The sequence below is a fragment of the Polyodon spathula genome, chromosome 3 (assembly GCF_017654505.1).
Source record: "Polyodon spathula isolate WHYD16114869_AA chromosome 3, ASM1765450v1, whole genome shotgun sequence".
In the NCBI taxonomy this organism is placed as follows: Eukaryota; Metazoa; Chordata; class Actinopteri; order Acipenseriformes; family Polyodontidae; genus Polyodon; species Polyodon spathula.
In genome coordinates, this window is record NC_054536.1 from 82,893,728 (window position 1) to 82,913,121 (window position 19,394).

The 19,394-nt window shown below is 37.7% G+C and overlaps 2 protein-coding genes across 2 annotated transcripts; one reads left to right on the forward strand and one right to left on the reverse strand.

The window, feature by feature from the left end:
- Window positions 1–3,383: 3,383 nt before the first annotated feature.
- LOC121313504 (serine/threonine-protein kinase RIO3-like) lies at window positions 3,384–13,409 on the reverse strand. The gene is made up of 13 exons (XM_041246140.1): window positions 12,997–13,409; window positions 12,104–12,225; window positions 9,946–10,088; window positions 9,711–9,818; window positions 9,388–9,497; window positions 9,005–9,148; window positions 7,553–7,680; window positions 6,848–7,030; window positions 6,408–6,567; window positions 4,658–4,738; window positions 4,470–4,559; window positions 3,985–4,092; window positions 3,384–3,751 (listed from the first exon to the last, which is right to left on the reverse strand). Exons 1-13 carry the CDS (start codon window positions 13,045–13,047, stop codon window positions 3,644–3,646), a joined length of 1,536 nt encoding a protein of 511 aa, XP_041102074.1. The 5' UTR covers window positions 13,048–13,409; the 3' UTR covers window positions 3,384–3,643.
- A 2,361-nt stretch (window positions 13,410–15,770) lies between these two features.
- Window positions 15,771–18,233, forward strand: LOC121313505 (insulin-like growth factor-binding protein complex acid labile subunit). Its single transcript, XM_041246141.1, has 3 exons — window positions 15,771–15,816; window positions 16,164–16,220; window positions 16,841–18,233. Exons 1-3 carry the CDS (start codon window positions 15,783–15,785, stop codon window positions 18,085–18,087), a joined length of 1,338 nt encoding a protein of 445 aa, XP_041102075.1. The 5' UTR covers window positions 15,771–15,782; the 3' UTR covers window positions 18,088–18,233.
- Window positions 18,234–19,394: the final 1,161 nt, after the last annotated feature.

Here is a 19,394-nt window from a genome sequence, read left to right on the forward strand (position 1 = left end):
TCCAGTCTAGTATCTCCTTGGTCCAGCAATGGTCTGTTCTTCTTGCTACATGTCCGGCCCACTGCCATGTCAGTTTTTTCAGTCTTATAATAACATTGCATACTTTTATTTGCACTCTTATCCATTCCTTCCTTTTCCTGCCTCTTCTTGTTATTCCCAGCATGCATCTTTCCATAGTCCATTGAGTCGTTTGTAATTTCTGAGTCATTTTTGCATTGAGGGGCCAGATTTTGCATCTGTAAGTTAGCACTGGCAACACACATTGGTTGAAGACTTTCCTCTTGAGGCATAAGGGTAGTTTCCCTTTCAGAACCATGCTTAGTCTTCCAAAGGCACTCCAGCCCATTTTTGCTCTTCTGTTGATTTCTCACATTTGGTTCTCTGTTGACGAAACTAATTGCCTTAAGTATACGTAGTTATTGACTTCTTCAAGCTGGTCCCATTGGCTTCTATTGCCTGTGGAGTGGTTATTTTATTGAACATGACAAGTCTTCTTCAGCTTCTTTTTCAATCCCACTTTGATGCTAGCCTCATGTACTTCTTATATTCTTGTTTGTAATTCTTCTGGGCACGTTGTAAATATGATCATGTCGTCAGCAAATTGTAGGTGATTCAAGTAGGCTCCATTGATTTTCAGACCCTTATTTTCCCAATCCAGTTTTTTCAAAATGTCTTGTAGGGTAGCTGTGAAGAGCTTTGGGAAAATTGTATCTCCTTAACTCTTTAATCCAGATTTTGTTGCTGTGTTTATGGAGTTTTACTGTGGATGTTGCATTCTTGTATATGGTGCTGATCAAGTCTCTACATTTTCTCAAGTCCATCAACAATCCAAAGCAACTTTGACCATTGTTCCATTGTCCAGTTACTGTGTTTTTGTGCACATTTTAGCCTTTTAGTCTTATTCCCCTTTCTTAACAGAGGTATTCTTACTGCAACACATCCTTTTAGTCCTGATTTCAAGAGACCTTCGTACTGTTGATTTGATGGACAATGACACCTGTGCCTTCTGCCAGTTCTGTTGTCAATTCAACATTTGTGTTTTTTCTATTCCTTAAGGATATTGTCTTCAAGTACTGCTCATCCTTGTTAGACAGCTTTTTGGGTCTTCCAGTTTTGGGTTTGTCAATTACACATGATGTTTCTCTGTTGATTACTCAATGTTTTTACTTCTTTAAGCAAGTCAAGGGTTATAATAGAAAACACTAGTGGAGGCTTTGAGTAAATTGTTGATGCTCATAATGCTGGATCAGTGTTCTATAAAGTACAGTATCTAGTATGACGTTAAGTTTTACTAAAATTTACATTATACATTTAAATATTTGTCACACACTACATTGTGAACACAATAGCTGCCTTGATTTTGCACCAGTCTTTACCAATTATTATTTATCTTTATTATTAAAAACTAGCCTCCTATATACATTTCTGATTGCATTAATCTTTCACTTACTGTGCTCTTATTACCACCTGCATGTGTCTGCACTGGTTCCCGTATAAGGTAATGGCTGCAGATACCAGATTACACAATTCCGTTTTTTTCATTAGGACTGAGAGCAGTCACTGTAAATACACTGAGCCACACTAAATATGTTCCAAACACGAACACAGCTATATATGACAGGGCCGTGATTGGTGTTGACGATTCACAAATTCTTGGGAAAACCAGCTGGTGTTTACAAATATGTTTCTGCCACAGTAAATTCAGTTAGAGTAAAGTACTAAAAAACAAGAGTTAAAAATATTTTATTCATCATTATGTTTATTGCACATGAAAAATAAATTACAGGACACATTATGTTACTGATTTCTATACTTTCTTAATGATTACAGGCAATAACACAAACAGCTCTTTCAGTGCAAATGGACACATCTTCCACAGGGAACATCATATTCAGTGTATTCAATGGACAACCATCTTTAACATCTTTTATAAAAGAACCAAAGATCAAAACATCAATGATGACAATGTCATAGCTTTTGTGTAGCTATCATGTATTATTTAATATTACGCTTTCCATCTTATTTGGCAATTGCTCAGTATTTTATCCTTTAAGACATGTTATAGCACAATTTGAAATTGCAACAACTGCACACAGACACATGGATATTACTAAAACGTGATGTTAAATTCCAAAGGCATCTGTATTGTGTGTTGTCCTATTTGTTTTTAAATACCTTGGTATCAAAATAAACTGAATAAGTAATTAGAAGTTCAAATACTGTGCACCCTTGCTATAACTAACCTGTTGGGGTCCAAGCCTTTTGTTTGTTATATAGAGGGGTTCATTAGAGCAAAAGGACAATCAAAATGTACGATAAACTGCTGGAGTAAGTTAAGAACATAAGAAAGTTTACAAACGAGAGGAGGCCATTCGGCCCATCTTGCTCGTTTGGTTGTTAGTAGCTTATTGATCCCAAAATCTCATCAAGCAGCTTCTTGAAGGATCCCAGGGTGTCAGCTTCAACAACATTACTGGGGAGTTGATTCCAGACCCTCACAATTCTCTGTGTAAAAAAGTGTCTCCTATTTTCTGTTCTGAATGCCCCTTTTTCTAAACTCCATTTGTGACCCCTGGTCCTTGTTTCTTTTTTCAGGCTGAAAAAGTCCCTTGGGTCGACACTGTCAATACCTTTTAGAATTTTGAATGCTTGAATTAGGTCGCCACGTAGTCTTCTTTGTTCAAGACTGAACAGATTCAATTCTTTTAGCCCGTCTGCATATGACATGCCTTTTAAGCCCGGAATAATTCTGGTCGCTCTTCTTTGCACTCTTTCTAGAGCAGCAATATCTTTTTTATAGCGAGGTGACCAGAACTGAACACAATATTCAAGATGAGGTCTTACTAGTGCATTGTACAGTTTTAACATTACTTCCCTTGATTTAAATTCAACACTTTTCACAATGTATCCGAGCAGTTAATCTCAAGTTAATGAGATGAGATTGTGAATACAAGTAGAATTACATATACCTGTTCGTCTCATGGATGCAGTATTCTGCCTTTCCTTTATCCTAGTCGTTAAAGAATTAAAACGCAGTACAGAAAGCACAAATCCTGAACTGAAGCTGAACTTTCATTTAAAATCAATCTGACATGAATCGTTTCAAAGTGCACCAAATCTTAATCCAACATGCAAGAATACCAAACTGAGCTTTTATTCCAAATCATCACGACATTAAAAGTTTATCAGATCATAGTTACACAGCGCATGTTTTTTATAAAGATAAAAAAGAGTTGATTTCACTGCAGAGGTGGCACCCTGTTCGTACAGACAGGGATGTTGACAGTGTGTGTTTATATGATCTTTTTTATTTGGGGTCCAGGGGCCAGGTTTGTTCTAATGAAGGCCATTATAATCAAGGGTGTACTGTACTTTTATTTTTCTACCATTGCAATTAAATGTGATGCCAGAGAGAGCAAGATTTAAAACAGGCACCTACATGACTGCCTGGTAAAACAAAAAAAAAAAAAAAAAATTTTTTGAAGATGCTGATCATATAATTGTATGCATTTTATTTCCACCACCCCAACATAATCTATTCCATAATCTCCCTTGGTCTACTGAGCATTCATTGTTCTTGTTAAAGACTTGGTTACAAAACACCCATCTTTATCAGATTACCACTCAACTCTTTACACAAAATTCAACCGTTATTCGTCATTGGTGGACTCCAATCATCACTATGATAGGATGGAGCCTTTTTACCACGTTTCTGCACATGATCTTCATTCATCTTCTCCAAAGCTTCAATCTGTAAAGCAGAAGCAAAGCAATGAAATGTGTATTTTAGTATACATTGACTTTAAGTTATTTTTAAACTTCCTGTATGTGAAACTTAGAACACAGACCTAGAAGATCATTGTACAGTGGCTCCTGCATAGTTGTATTTGATATATCACACACTGGATACTACATCAGCCTTCAATGATTTTACGTCCCTCAATTTGGCAAACACAAACAAGGAGAAGTTCCCTGTGGTCTTACCTCAGCAATGAATTCTCCCTCATTGTCTGCTGTAATGTTTAAGCCAGAGACTGCATTAAACAGCTCATATTCATTCATTGCTTCAGACACCCCAACTTTTTGGAAAAACTGTTCACGAGACCAAAAAATAAATACATTTTTAGAGCACATTTAAGTACAATCAACGCCAAAAGTATTTTTTTAAATTTCAATATTGTATTTATCAAGATACAGGCATAAAAGTGAAAATGCTGAATTTACCGGGTGACTATCGCTATCCAGATATACAGAACATTTACAAGCCACAAAAGAGAACTGACATAGGCAATATGTAAAATCTGCTCTGTAGAAATACTTCAAAGACAGATAAGTCTGTGGTTGCAGATCTGAAGTGCCATTAATGACCAAAAGAGACAATAAATGATGTCCAATACCAACAAGAAGGGAGATTCTGAACCAGCCGTCACTTTCCCATACCACCACAGTTAACTCTAAAATGTACCTACCGAGGAGATGTTTCTGCAGTCTCTGAAAAGCAACTCGAGCCCATGAGGATGAGTGGGCTCCACTGACTGACTCACATCAATCAGCCAAACCTGAAACAGAACAAAATACATTGCATCAAAACAGCTTAGATAAAAAAAAAACAACCCATACAGTATCATTATTAAAAACAGAATAATGTAAAGCATACCTTCCCATCATGCCAAAGCATGTTGTATTCACTCAGATCTGCATGAACAAGATTGCATTCTTGATACAACTGCTGCATCATCTGAAATGACAGGAGATTAACCATATTTCAGAGTTTGATAGCAAACTGGCATAAAGGCACTTGGGACATATCCACACTTCCAGATGCTAGAAGTGAAAAATATCTTACAAATTTCAGTATATATATATATATATATATATATATATATATATATATATATATATATATATATATATATATATATATATATATAATATATATATATACACACACACACACACACAGTGGCTTGCAAAAGTATTCAGACCCCTGACCAATTCTCTCATATTACTGAATTACAAATGGTACATTGAAATTTCGTTCTGTTTGATATTTTATTTTTAAACACTGAAACTCAGAATCAATTATTGTAAGGTGACATTGGTTTTATGTTGGGAAATATTTAAGAAAAGTAAAAGAAATATCTTGCTTGCATAAGTATTCAACCCCTGTGCTGTGGAAGCTCCCAGTTTGCACCGATGAAAGAAATTGCCCTAACGAGGACACAATTACCTTACCATTGGCCTCCACCTGTGAACCATTAAAGTTGCTGACACATTTTCTGGATAAAAACCCCACTGTTGAAGGATCATTGGTAAGGCTGTGAATCTGAAGGAAAATGAAGACCAAAAAGCATTCTGCAGAAGTTAGAGATAAAGTAATACAAATGCATAGATTAGGGAAAGGGTACAAAATAATATCCAAGTGTTTGGATATCCCAGTGAGCACAGTTGGATCAATAATCAGGAAGTGGAAGCTGCATCACACCACCCAGGCACTGCCAAGAAAAGGCCTTCCCTCAAAACTCAGCGCTCAAACAAGAAGGAGACTTGTGAGAGAAGCCACAGAGAGGCCAACAATCACTTTGAAGGAGCTACAGAGTTCAGTGGCTGGGAGTGGAGTAATGGTGCACCAGTCAACCATATCAAGAGCTCTGCATAACACTGGCCTGTATGGGAGGGTGGCAAGAAAGAAGCTGTTACTCAAAAAGTACCATCTAAAAGCACGTCTGGAGTGCGATGTGGGAAAAGGTTTTGTGGTCAGATGAGACCAAGATAGCGCTTTTTGGCCAAAACTCAAAGCGCTATGTGTGGCGCAAACCTAACACTGCCCATGCCTCAAGACACACCATCCCTACAGTGAAGTATGGTGGTGGCAGCATCATGCTGTGGGGATGCTTCTCATCAGCAGGGACTGGGCATCTTGTTACAATTGAAGGAAGAATGGATGGAGCAAAATACAGGAAAATACTGCAAGAGAATCTGCTTCAGTCCACAAGCGTCGTCCAACCAACCTGAACAACCTGGAGCAAATCTGCCAAGAAGAATGGGCCAAAAATCACTCCGACACTGTGTGCAAAGCTGGTACATACTTACCCCAAAAGACTTAAAGTTGAATTGCAGCGAAAGGTGGCTCTACCAAATATTAATGTGTGGGGGTTGAATACTTATGCAAGTAAGATATTTCAGTTTTTTATTTTTCTTAAAAATATTTCCCAACATAAAACCAATGTCACCTTACAATAATCGATTTTGAGTTTCAGTGTTTTAAAATAAAAAAATCAAACAGAACGAAATTTCAAAGTACCATTTGTAATTCAGTAATATGAGAGAACTGGTCAGGGGTCTGAATACTTTTGCAAGGCACTGATATATATATACATATATATATATATATTAGTTTTACTTACATATAGCACCTGGTAATAGGCCCGTTTCATATCTTCACTACTGAGCTTTATCTCCTTCAGCTTCGGGGCTGGGACTTGTTTCTCTCCAATGAAGGACATGACCAGAATGTGTTTCTTAAGTATAACCACTTCCGGGCAAGGGATTCCTGCCTTTTGCATTCTGTAAACAGAGCGGTTGATTTCATCAGTTCAGAAGTCCATCAATTACTCACTGGGAAAGCACAAGTGGAGCGTTTTATTTTCTTGCTGAATTAAAACAACAAAAAAAACAAAGCATGTCTGTAAAGAGGGATTCCATTGCCCTCAAAATAATTACTTTAGGGAAGTTGTGGATAGAAATCTACAGACATTAATAGAAATGGCAGCTGAAATGCCAGGTTTTACTTACTTCACAACACATTACATTGTCTCTGTCACTAATTATTATTAGTCTCTCTTACCTGGCCAGATTGTGCATTTCCTTCTCAGCCCACATATGGATGATCTTTCGGGGGTTCAACTTGCTGAATCTGTCCTTGAATCGGTAATCATCTTTGATATACTTGTCCCGGTTCCTGAATTCATTCAGAGTAGTTTTGAAAACTTTGATTGCACACTCTTCTGGGACTGCTTTGTCATCAATGCTGCAAAAATAGAAGGCACACACACATCTAATTAGGTACCAAGAGAAAATAGGATTTCACTGTTTGAAAGACTGTGCTATTTTAATACAGAAATAATCACTGTGAGGTACTAGAAACATAAATCAATCCAGACTGACAAGGTTCATAGCTAAAGCCCAATACATTTTATTCTGAATCTATTTTCAAATACTCTTACAAGTACTGTTACTTAAATTAATACTTTGCTTATGGAAAAAAACAAACAAACATTCACCAATAAATGAACAACAAAAATAAGATATACACTCTCCTTTATAAATGTACTTGTTCTATAAACTAGTTCTGGTTACCTTAGTTTTTACAGTAAAATAAAGTATGCTCAATGTTATAACATGAAACTGAAGTACTGTATAATTCTTATAGTAAGCAAGCGTAATAATAAAAAACACTATCCATATGTTTCAATGATTACTATGCAGTCCAACAATTTCAGTAAGTTCAATTCACATTTGGTGATGTTTCAAGCATGGCCAAATAACATACCTTCCTCCTTTAGCATGAAAAACAACAGACTCTTTTCCTGTGCTGAAGCAGCCATTGATAGCTTCCAGGGTGCCAGCATTTACCATTTTGTACATCAGCAGACGTGTCTTTTGATCCACAGCATGTTCCTATCAACAAAACAAACAACCTGCTGCTTATTTTTCTATCTACAAAATAAAATGTAAACAAGTCCGAAACATGCTGTTGTACAGTAAATATAAAACATTTGGTTATTATCATAACCCTGGTTTCCTATAGTAGAAATGAAACCATTAGCAAATAAAGCCTGGAATAAAGCCCACAAAGTTGCCATGCCACTGGAGGAACGGACAGTGAGCTTTTCTGGAGTGGGCAAGACGGCCTGCTCACAGGCTGTCCTGACTGTATCTGCTATCCATTTGGACAGCCTCTGTTTAGACAGGGCTTGACCACTGGACCTGGGGGTAAGCCTCCACTCTGAGGCACTGGGACCCTCCTTGAGAGGAGGGTCGCCATCCAGTTTATCACCCTGGACAAATGTACGCCCGCTGTGTGAGGAGGTTCTCGTGTGTCCAGAGCTTACGGGCCACGCAACAACGACTGGGAGACCAGAGACCGCCTGGTGGTTTGTATAAGCCACCAGTGTTGTGTTGTCTGTACAGACAAGCACATGTCTCCCTCCCTTCTTCAGAACAAAATGCTGCAAGGCTAGCACTGATGTGGAGACCCTTTCAAGGGGGGGGGGGGGGGGGGGGGGGGTGCCACACTACTTGTGCACCCCTGCCATTCCACACAGCGCCCCAACCCAGGCTGGACCTGTCTGTGTTGGGTTGGGTCACCCTTCTGGTGACACAAAAAAACATACAAGCAGGCAGTGAAATTCAATTCCTCCCCTATCAAAGGATAAACGTTAACAAGGTGTACTGCAAATTATGGTCACCAGGAGTTTATTCAAAGACCACAGGTTGGGAACCACTGTATTAGACACTATATGTAATGGAAATTTTTAGAGAAACAAATAGCTTGTCTGAAACAGAGTAATCTGTCAATAACATGGTCAGAAGATAAAATAAATGTTCACTATAATGGAATTTTAATGATAGCAATATAATACAACTGCGTACAAACTACAAAGACCCATATATCAAAGCACCTGGTCTGTACCATTGATACGACCAAAGGAAGTGAAAGGGTCAGTTTTTAATGGACACTGGTAATGGAACTTGGTAAGAAAATCAAAGATCACAGCTGTGCACCAAACACTGACAGTAGCTCAAAGTGTTCTGTATCTTCAAAAGTCACCTCAATGTGGCAGCCATATTAGGGGCTGTGTTAATTCAGACAGTGCACATCCATACTGTGATATTGTCAATAATCAGAACAATTCCCCAAAACATGCAAGCACTGGAACAGGGATTCTTAACCAAGGTGGTCAAGTGTAACTCAAAGGGTACAGGTAAAGGTAGCACTTACAGCAGTTGAATGTTCCTTCTTTTCATGCAGCCTGGCACTGCGGCGTTGCTCAGAGTAGCAGTGTTGCTTCAAGGCATTGAAGACCTGGTTAGAAAGTTGTAGGTCCATTCCAACCCCATCCCCAACTTGGACTTCAGGTGCAAACTACAAAAGACAGAAGTATGCTACATGAAATAGACGACCATCTAGAAGCTTGTAACAGAAAGCACAATTCTAAATTGCCAGATTTTCTCTTACTGGAAACAAGTATGGCATTATTTTGTTTCAGCATTCATTGACTGAAACCGGTCACTAGAGAAGGCTCTGGGATCTAGCTTCTGCAACTTGTAAAGAGAAGGGGTTGCGATGCTATTTATAAGACATATTCTCCATTCAGCACTTACATTCTCCATTCGCACAGTGTTCTTTCTACCACACACAACTTCATCGTGTTTTGTGGTGATGTTTTTGCCTTTGCCTACAAAGCCCTTCTTTGGAGTGGTAGTAGGTTTATCTGCAAGATCAATTATTACCAAAGTCAATTAAGCAAATAAGTCAAAAAGTGCTTAGAAAACAGTTAGGAAAAGACTGTCTAATGTACAGTTGTTTTTTTTTTTAATTTTTAACAGACTTATGGCAAAATGTGGCAGTGCATGAAAACAGATACTCATAAGTGGAGGGATAGATATGTTCAGTATTAGGAGGATGAATGGTGTCTGAACATTACCAGGTCTATAGGGGTCGTGGCAAGTGTCCTGCCAATCAACTTCATCCTCTGAGCTGTCGCTGTCATCATATGGGTGCATCATTCGATAGTTCTCAAAGGAAACAGACACTGAAACCCAGACATTAAACAAGTATGTTATTCTCCATCATTTCTTGTTCTCACTTTTATTGCATACCAGTGAACTGAAACAACAACGATACGTACAAAAATCGGCAAAATAAAAACAAGATAACACCTTTGCTTTCCCCATTAAATTTCTTCTCCTCGCGACGGAGCTGGGTGTCAAACTCCCGGTCAAATTCCAACTGCATCATCTGGGCCAAGATCAGGTCACTGGCTGTGTCAATATTATCTCCAGTAATGAGAGGTTCATTAACACTGCAGACAGAAGAAAAGAAAAACTTCACACTTCAGAAATAAATCATCTTACACTAACTGCAGGAAACTAAAGTGTACTGCACACACAAAACAAGAACTAGCACTGAAAAGTTGTGTAATGTCAACATTGCTATTTGGCAAGTTAAGCTAAACATTTAGGCCTAGTATTCATTTAGACGGACGTGTCAACACCCTTGACAATGCTACTTTTGATTATAATTTGGACTTGTGTTTTTCGAGTTTGATTAATTGTATTTTTCGGAGCTTATTTTTAGCTATTTTCAAGTTTTATGTAAATCTGTTTTCGGTTACTTTCCAAAATTCCACTAATAAGCCTCCATCCTGATTGTAATCTCGTTTTAAATCTCGCAAGCGGAGTCTACAGGGGTCACTGGTGTGTGGTAAGCTGGGCTGACCTGAGACCTCCCCACCTGGACGATGCTCTGCCTATTGTGCGCTGCCCCCTTGGGAGTTCTCATCCAAGGTCGGCAGTGGAATAGCCTGAACTCGAACCGGTCACTTCCAGGCTACAGGGCGCATCATGTGCTCCATGCGGAGCATCTTTGCTGGATGCACCATTCGGGGAACCCCCGAAAAGTGTGTTTTTAAAAAAAGTAATTTCAGCTTCCAGTCACTTGAAGTATGCTGATTATAATGTAAACACCAAGCTACAGACAGCACGTGCCAAACTTTAAACATGTTACTGTTGTTTATAGGTAAGAATTCAACTTTATTATGAATATACTCTTATTATGTTTTAAACAACATATTACGATAATGTTCATTATGGTAATTATTTATTAGTTTTAAAATGTTTTGTAAAACGTGGTCTATTTTTTGACCTCGTTAGTACAACTGGCCTTTTTTTTTTCTCTGTTGTGATGGTGGGTGGCAACCCGATATAAATGTCCACATTTTTGTAAAATGACTTTACGCTCACTTCAAAGATGCAACGTGTTTCAGTAAATTCGGATGCACAATAAACTTCTCCTCCCATGCAGAGGGAGAACTCAAACATAAAACGTCACTAAGTGAGGTTAGCATTGCAGAGGCAATGAAAGGTGGTTTCAGTTCCAGGTGACTGTTCTGTAAGCATTATGAATGCTTATTCACCACTGCTACACTAATAGAAAAGTGACTTTCCTGCATTTTTTTAACTCAACACTGAACGTGAGACTATATGTGTACATTTGTTTTTTAAGTACTAGCCTAGAGGACTACTGAGACACAGACATCAACTAGTCCTCATCAAATTTAATTTGTCTTGGGCGAGCACGAGTTTCTAACCCTGTGAGGGACTCACCAACATGTTGGAGATGTACACAATGTTTGACATATGGTACATGCTGTGGGACTGCCCCTTGCAACAGTCTTTAGGAGGAAGGTTTTCGAGACTATCAGCTCTGTGATTGAGAAAAGTTAACACTGACCAGGCACTGTATCTTTTACACAAAGATAATTTTGAAAGAAGGGTGGAGGATAAAATATTTAATTGGATTGTGCTGGCAGTTGCAACAGCTAAAAGTTATTTTGCATCACCGCAAAGATCCAACCTGTTCCCATATGAGGAATGGTATAATACCTTAGCTAAGACATCATCCTATGAAAGACTGACATACAAAATACAAAACAGAACGCAGGTGTCTGAAGAGGTGTGGAATCCCTTTCTAGTTGGGGTGCACAGGGTACAGAAACCACAAACAGAACATAGAAGAGGTATAGGTTAGATTACTAGGTAATTTTCTTGTACCACTCCAACCAGTTAAAGTTCAAAATAGGACTCACTCGTGGTAAACTTAATGATAAATATAATGATACCACAGCTCTGGAGGATGAAGGTGTTTTATTTTTTTCTTTTAATTTATTGATGTAGGGTTTATGGAGGGGGGATAAATGTGGAAAATGTACACTGCTGTATGTTTGCAAATGTTCAGTTTGATGTATGTGTGTGCAACAATAAAAAAGCTGATAACAAAATATAAAATAAAAAATACTGGATCAACACAGGTACTTACTCAACATTGCTTGATAAACCTAAATTCTCCTCATCAAGCTGCAGTTGCTTAGCCAGCTGTTCACTCATCACATCAGCAAGAGAACAAGGGCTCATCATTTTGTTAGGAGCCCCCCATGGGGTCTAGAGGAGAGGAGGGAGAGGGGGAGGGAGGGGGGACAATTGATGAGATAAAGCTTTGTATATATCTCCACTGTAGAATTACTTATACTATTTTGGGGAAAGAATGGCTACAAATATAACGCAGTCTAAAACAAATTTGACTAATGGCAAGCATGACCAAATTCCTGGCTCCTCCCTCTGTTTAAATTAGGTCACTAGGGAACAGTAGTCTTGTATGGACTTATACCGTTGTAGTGTACATCAATTCACAATACTTCTTGTATAGTATTTACTACTAAGCAAGCCACCCACCACTGACCTTGTACATACATTAAATGAATTGAGACCAGCAATTCAGAATAGGTCACCTAAACAATAGTTTAAAAAAAACACACACACATGAAAAACTAAGTTTAAAAACACTTTATAATCAATTAGATTAACGTAACGTAAAAATTATTCTACATGTTTTCTGCTTGACATGTGAAACTTTCAAATTAAAAGAAATGTTGCACCGGTAGCCTATGTATGTAGGCACGAAAAGAAAAAGAAAAATCAATGTGACGTACAAAATGGTAGGTATGGCGACATCGCAATTATTAGCATTAAAAAAATAATAATAATAAAGTGGCCATTTATAGTTTGATTATAAAATCAAGTAAAAACAGTCCTGGTACATCAAAGCGTCTATGCCACTTAATCTGAAGCCATCTACACTGTGAGAGAAGTACACAAGACATCAAACTACTACTAGGCCACACATCTCAAAATAAGAACATAAATAACACAAACCTTCCAAACGCAATCTGCCTCTTCTTTAGCTGCGATTCCTATTTGATCCATCTTTACAATAAACAACGTGGGTAGTTACTTTACAAATAAATAAATACCGTACTTTACCAATAATATTTTATCAAATAGCTTCAACGACAAGTCCAGACTTGTTCTGTACTGAAAAACTGAGATTGTCTGAATGAGAGCTTGTCGTAGGCAGAAAAAATATATAAAAATATCACTCTTTACAGACAACAAATAATAAAATACTATACAAATGAGATACCACGACGCGTGATAATAGGGCAAAAAATGGATAGTCTGCCGATTGAACGTGTACAAACCACCGATACTAGAGTTTAAATGGCTGCAACAGCAAGTCCTAGGAATTTTGTCCAGGCAGAGTAGAGGCGAATGAGTCACCACTCCAGCCAAAAGATATCGCCGCAGAACGAAGGCTCGCACAGTTTATAGAGCTCACACAGAGCAGAGCTGCGTGCGTCTCAACTCGTAATGTAGGTTAGGGTTTGTATTTGGTTAGGATTAGGTTTTAAGGATGGGGTTGGTCTTTGTACGTTTAGCTATTTGACTGAGTACCTGTAATTTAGATTTTCTTTTTTAATCTTTCCTTCACTTTATTAAGGGAGATTGTTGTTACAGAGGGCGCTGAGATGACCTAATTATGTATTAATCCATTCATAATTTGTATCATAATTATTAACGCTAGATTATCTATATAAACATGCCCATGTAAGAATTTAAGTTAATTAACTCGATAAAAACAATGCGCACGCATTATTACCCTGTGTGAGCTGCCCGTGGGAGTCTGCCTGCGTTCTGCAGCAATACCGCTCTCACCCCAGCTGAAAGTGCAAAACATTTCTTAAAGAGACAGTGCGAAACAGAAACATACACAAACGTATATAAATGTACTTGACGGTTACCGCTACCTCAAATATTGACATATGTTATCTATATAGGGTCGACACTGACAAAAATGAATATAAGTGGCTTTTTTATGCCATTTTTAATAGCAAATATTGTTGTGTTAGTTGCTATAGTTTTCGAATGACGTTCCAAGTCACGTGATCCTTATCGCGTGTCTCCAGCTGGTGGGCAGGCAAGCTGTATCTCCGATTCACTTGAACTTTGGTTTCAGACCTTAAATACAGTTTAGTGTGCTTTTATGAAAAAAAAGGTCAACACTTGTGTAGTTACTGGCTATTGTAGTAGGCACGGACGAGGCAACGTTTCATTTCATAGGTTGCCGAGGGTTATACAATTGAAGGGAGAAAAAATAAGACATAACGCAACGAAGATTAGGCAAGTGGCTAGCCAAGGCCAGACCTGAAGTAGTGTAGCTGCTTGTCCGAGTATGTTCACAACATCTCATTTTAAGTTTGTTACTTTTACCACATTACTGAATAGTAGTTAATAGTAGTTGTTTGTTCAAGAAATATAATATAAATAAGTTACAGTAACATAAGAATATAAATTGAACAACATATATATATTTTATGATTAAATACCTCAATATAGCATTATTTTTTATATAAAATATAAATATATTAATTTATATATTGATTTGTAACTAAAACATTACAATGTACTATATATATTATATATATATATATATATATATATATATATATATATATATATATATAGTATTGGGTTCATGTATTAGCAAAAAGTCAAAAGGGAAAATAAATATTTGTATACTTGCTATTTGTTTTATTATAGTGTTTGGGCCTTTTTAATTTGTGTATTTAAGCAATAAAGCCCGTCGATGCGGGCTCTACAATGTGGTAGATGACTGCGACTGGAGTTATGCGCCCCGAGCCGTAGGCGAGGGCGCTAACAAAAGTCAAGGTCATCTACCACACGGTAGAGGCCGCATCGAGAGGGCTCTAACGCTATTAGAAAACTTTATTTCTTTATTTTCTCTTTAAAAAACCTTTAAAACCTAGATTTACCTTGGACTTCTGATATTTTGCCAGGTAACATTCCGCTGAGGAAAATAGTCCCTAACATAATTAGAATTAAAAAACTACATACACATTTAGAAAACATTATTATTATTGCTAAACATTTATTTATTGGGGTTTTACTCTTTCTAATTATAATTCATCTGGACATCCAATACCATAATTATGGACCAATTGTGTCTTCTCTTTTGATTTACTGTCCAGTAGCTGTGACTTGAGCCTTCATTACGGTGTCTAGACCAGAGTCAGAAAGTATGTTTTCAGTAGCTTTTTATGTTGTCAGATTAGTTGTAGATTAGAATGTTAAGGGAAAAAGCCAGTATTTATGCGCGGATTGATTTAAAATTTAATTCACAGTTAAGCACTTCAACGTTCCAGCTGGCATCTATGCAAAATAGAAGCCCGCTAGATCTGGACGCACTCAATCGTTTTCAAATTAACATGCATTGCATGCAAACCATTGTGGTATATACAGGGAGCTCGGCAGAATTTGTTCTGTGTACTTCAGGTTCCATTCTGCTTTTAAGATCTATTAAGGTTAGTTGATATTAAAGTGTAATTTATCAGACTGCAATAAATAAGGCTTCTTTATGTGTCTTTTAGTTAAGTTTAAAGTTACAATTATAATGCTGTATTTAAAAAAAGATGTTTGTTCAGCACAGTGTACAAAATGACACTGCAAACAAATATGTTGTAATATTTGTTTAAAGAGGTAAGCACTTTCCCGGAACAGTTTAATAAAAAAAAAAAAAAAACTATGACGTGTGAAGTGCAGAACCCTATTAAACAGACTGTCCTCTGTAATTTTACAAACACATGAGAGGTGCAAGGAGCAATTTGCAGGAATTAAGTGAGTATAAAACCATGTTTTAACAATACAGATATTGTAAAGTTTTGGCTATAACGGACTTCCTTAAATGATTTAAAATGTGTAGTTTTATGCGATGTGTGTGTAACTTCCTCTTTAGCTTAGTACATCTAAAAAACTACAAATCTGTTCCTTTCAGAAGGTACTTTAATGGATTGGCACCACTATATTTGTATTTAATCCAAGTCCAGTTAATTTTTTCTTTATTTGTGTAGATAAGGAAAAAATAGCACATAAGGCTGGATATAAAGCAAAGATGAATGGGTCAAGGGTTTATGTACTTGGATTTGCAATATACTGTACCTCAATACAGCTTTTCACATTTACAGTGTGCTATTCAGAGAGAGCTTCTAGAAGCCCAGGCGTAATGAATCTCCTTGCGAATGGTAAGTTGTTAGCCAACTTCCTCTTTAACAGTGAACAAACTGTTAAAGCAAGTTTTTTATATATATAAGCATATATATATATATATATATATATATATATATATATATATATATATATATATATACACACACACACACACATACACACACATACACTGCTGTTGCATTTTTCTACTCTGATGCATTATGAGCATCAACAATTTACTCAAAGCCTCCACTAGTGTTTTCTACTGTTATAACAACCTTGACTTGCATAAAGAAGGAAAAACACTGAGTGAAATAGTTTGCACAAACATTGAGTGAAATAGCTTGCATCACTTGATTTTAAAGTGTGGTATCCAAAGCATTATCAACAAGTACAGAGAAACATAATCTGTAATTGGCAAACCCAGGACTGGAAGACCCAAAAAGCTGTCTAACAAAGATGAGCAATACTTGAAGATAATATCCTTAAGGAATTGAAAGAAGACAAGTGTTGAATTGACAGCAGTACTGGCAGAAGGCACACGTGTCGCCCATCCATCAAAAGTACAAAGCACCTTTGATGCAAGCTATTTCACTCAATGTTTTTCTTTCTTTAAGAATTCCTCCTTGCAAACACTGATATTTTCTATATCTAGGAAAAAGGAAGATGGCCGCCTCTGCCCTATTACTTTTGACCCTTTGCATGGCAGTTTCAGCAGATGGATGCCCCTCAGATTGCACTTGCTTTTCAGTATTGACAGACTGCCGCAGTGCCAATCTCCTTGCAGTTCCTCAAGACATTTCAACAGGAACGGAAACATTATTTTTGGCAGATAACCAAATCACCACAATTCAAAGAGGAGCCTTTGTAAATTTGACAGGCCTAACTTTTCTGAGTTTGGCCAACAATGAACTTTCATTTCAGAATGACACACTGGAAGGCCTGAATAACCTCCTCTCCTTGGACTTGTCAGAAAACAGCTTGCAGGAGATCCCGCTAGGTTTGTTTCAAACACCCTTAAGACTGGTTTGGCTAAACATAGCGAAAAACAAACTTAAAATTCTTCCCAAATCCATCTTTAGACCATTGGAAAAACTCACCTACTTAGACCTTTCCGATAACAGTTTAGACCTACACAATCACACCTTTGAAGGACTTATCAGCCTAAACACACTGAGTTTATCAGGTAACAGGCTTAAAAGCATACCAACAAAATTATTTGATGCTGTACCAAAACTTCAGGGACTAGATTTGTCGAACAACTTCTTAACACACTTGCCTGAAGGTTTCTTAAGCAACCATTACAACATGTCTGATTTAATCCTGAACAACAATAATCTAACACATTCAGTTTTACCTGCATTGCAAAGCTTGAGCAATCTGAACTATCTGTATCTGTCTGGGAACAGCATTTCAACTTTACCTCTGTTCCCCTTTGTTAAGCTCAGACGTCTTGTTAAACTCCACCTGTCCAATAATTCTATATCAGCACTTCCAGATGGCTTCCTGGCAGGTTTAAACCAACTCTCAGTGTTAGATTTGTCTGGTAATTCATTGGCTTCCCTGCCTGAGCATGTTTTTCAAGGTAGCAGCCAGTTAGAATACCTGCATTTGGACAGAAATAGCTTCTCCAAGCCCCCACTGTTTTCTGGGCTGCATAATCTCCAGGAGTTGACCATGTGCTGCTGTCAAATAACTCTTTGGCCAGAAGAGGTTGCTATAAGCCACTTGGTGGCTTTAGAATTAATAGATCTCTCCAAAAACCTCATAGCAGAGCTAGACTCTGTAGTGGTTAGGAATAATATACATCTTAAGAAAGTCCTTCTGACTGACAATCCAATTTGTTCAATGAGTTCTTCAGTGCTTCCATTATCTCCACCATTGCAATGCACAGGCTATTAACTATTAACTGTGTGTGTGTGTGTGTGTGTGTGTGTGTGTGTGTGTAAAATTGATTTAAATAAAGGTAAAAAGCTGTTTATGCTTTTTCTTTATCAGACTAGATTATATTTTGTGTTAAAAAGGTTAATAAATAACAAGCCACTTCAGTGTCCAATCTCATCAGATCATTGAAGTTATGCAATTACTTGGCCCTCCAAAGAACAGCAGGTAATATGACAATTTGGGATTGCTCACTCGCCCCAATAAGCTTGAACTAAATTGCCCTGGATAAAGCCAAGTGATAAACAGATACAGTAAAGATGTTTCCCAATCCTGTTATACAGTGGCTCTCAAAAGTATTCACCCACCTTGGACTTTTCCACATAATGTGTTACAACATGGAATCAAAATGGATTTAATTAGGAGTTTTTGCCACTGATCAGAACAAAAAAAGTCCATGATGTCAAAGTGAAAAATAAAATCTACAAATTGTTCTAAATTTATTAAAAATATAAAACAAAATAATTGATTGCATTAGTATTCACCCCCTTTGCTATGACACACCTAAATAAGCTCTGGTGCAACCAATTGTCTTTAGAAGTCACAAAATTAGTTGAATGGAGTCCACCTGTGTGCAATTAAGGTGTTTCACATAATTTCAGGTTAAATGCAACTGTCTCTGGGAGGTCCCACAGTTGGTTAGTATATTTCTTAACAAAAACTACATCATGAAGACAAAGGAACATTCAAAGCAAATCCAGAATAAGGTTCTTCAAAAGCACCAATCAGGGGTAGGATATAAGAACATTTTCAAGGCATTGAATATCCCCCGGAGCACAGTAAAGTCCATTATTAAGAAATGGAGAGAACATGGCACAACCGTGAATCTGTCTAGAACAGGCCGTCCACAAAAACTGAGTATCTGGGCGAGAAGGGTACTAGTCAGGGAGGCCACCAAGAGGCCTATGGCAACCCTAAAGGAGTTACAGTCTTCCACACCTGAGCTGGGAGACACAGTGCATACGGCAACAATAGCCCAGGTGCTTCACAAAACTGGCCTTTATGGGAGAGTGGCAAAATGAAAGCCATTGTTGAAAAAACTCACATCAAATCTTGGCTAGAGTTTGCCAGAAGGCATGTGGGAGACTCTGAGACCAAGTGGAAGAAGATTCTATGGTCTGATGAGACCAAAATAGAGCTTTTTGGCCTCAATGCTAAGTGCTATGTTTGGCACAAGCCTAACACCACACATCATCCTGAGAACACCATCCCTACCGTGAAGCATGGTGGTGGCAACATCATGCTATGGGGATGCGTCTCTGCGTCAG

What these genes read in the sequence shown, in the direction of transcription:
- LOC121313504 (XM_041246140.1), bottom strand. Translation starts at nt 13,047, where the DNA reads ATGGATCAAATAGGAATCGCAGCTAAAGAAGAGGCAGATTGCGTTTGG. An exon ending in ATTTAATGGGGAAAGCAAAG is followed by an intron (nt 9,819 to 9,945) that starts GTGTTATCTTGT and finishes TCTGGGTTTCAG; the next exon opens with TGTCTGTTTCCTTTGAGAAC. An exon ending in ACACTGTGCGAATGGAGAAT is followed by an intron (nt 9,149 to 9,387) that starts GTAAGTGCTGAA and finishes TGTCTTTTGTAG; the next exon opens with TTTGCACCTGAAGTCCAAGT.
- LOC121313505 (XM_041246141.1), top strand. Translation starts at nt 15,783, where the DNA reads ATGAGAGGTGCAAGGAGCAATTTGCAGGAATTAA. An exon ending in GAGCAATTTGCAGGAATTAA is followed by an intron (nt 15,817 to 16,163) that starts GTGAGTATAAAA and finishes TCACATTTACAG; the next exon opens with TGTGCTATTCAGAGAGAGCT. An exon ending in AATGAATCTCCTTGCGAATG is followed by an intron (nt 16,221 to 16,840) that starts GTAAGTTGTTAG and finishes TTCTATATCTAG; the next exon opens with GAAAAAGGAAGATGGCCGCC.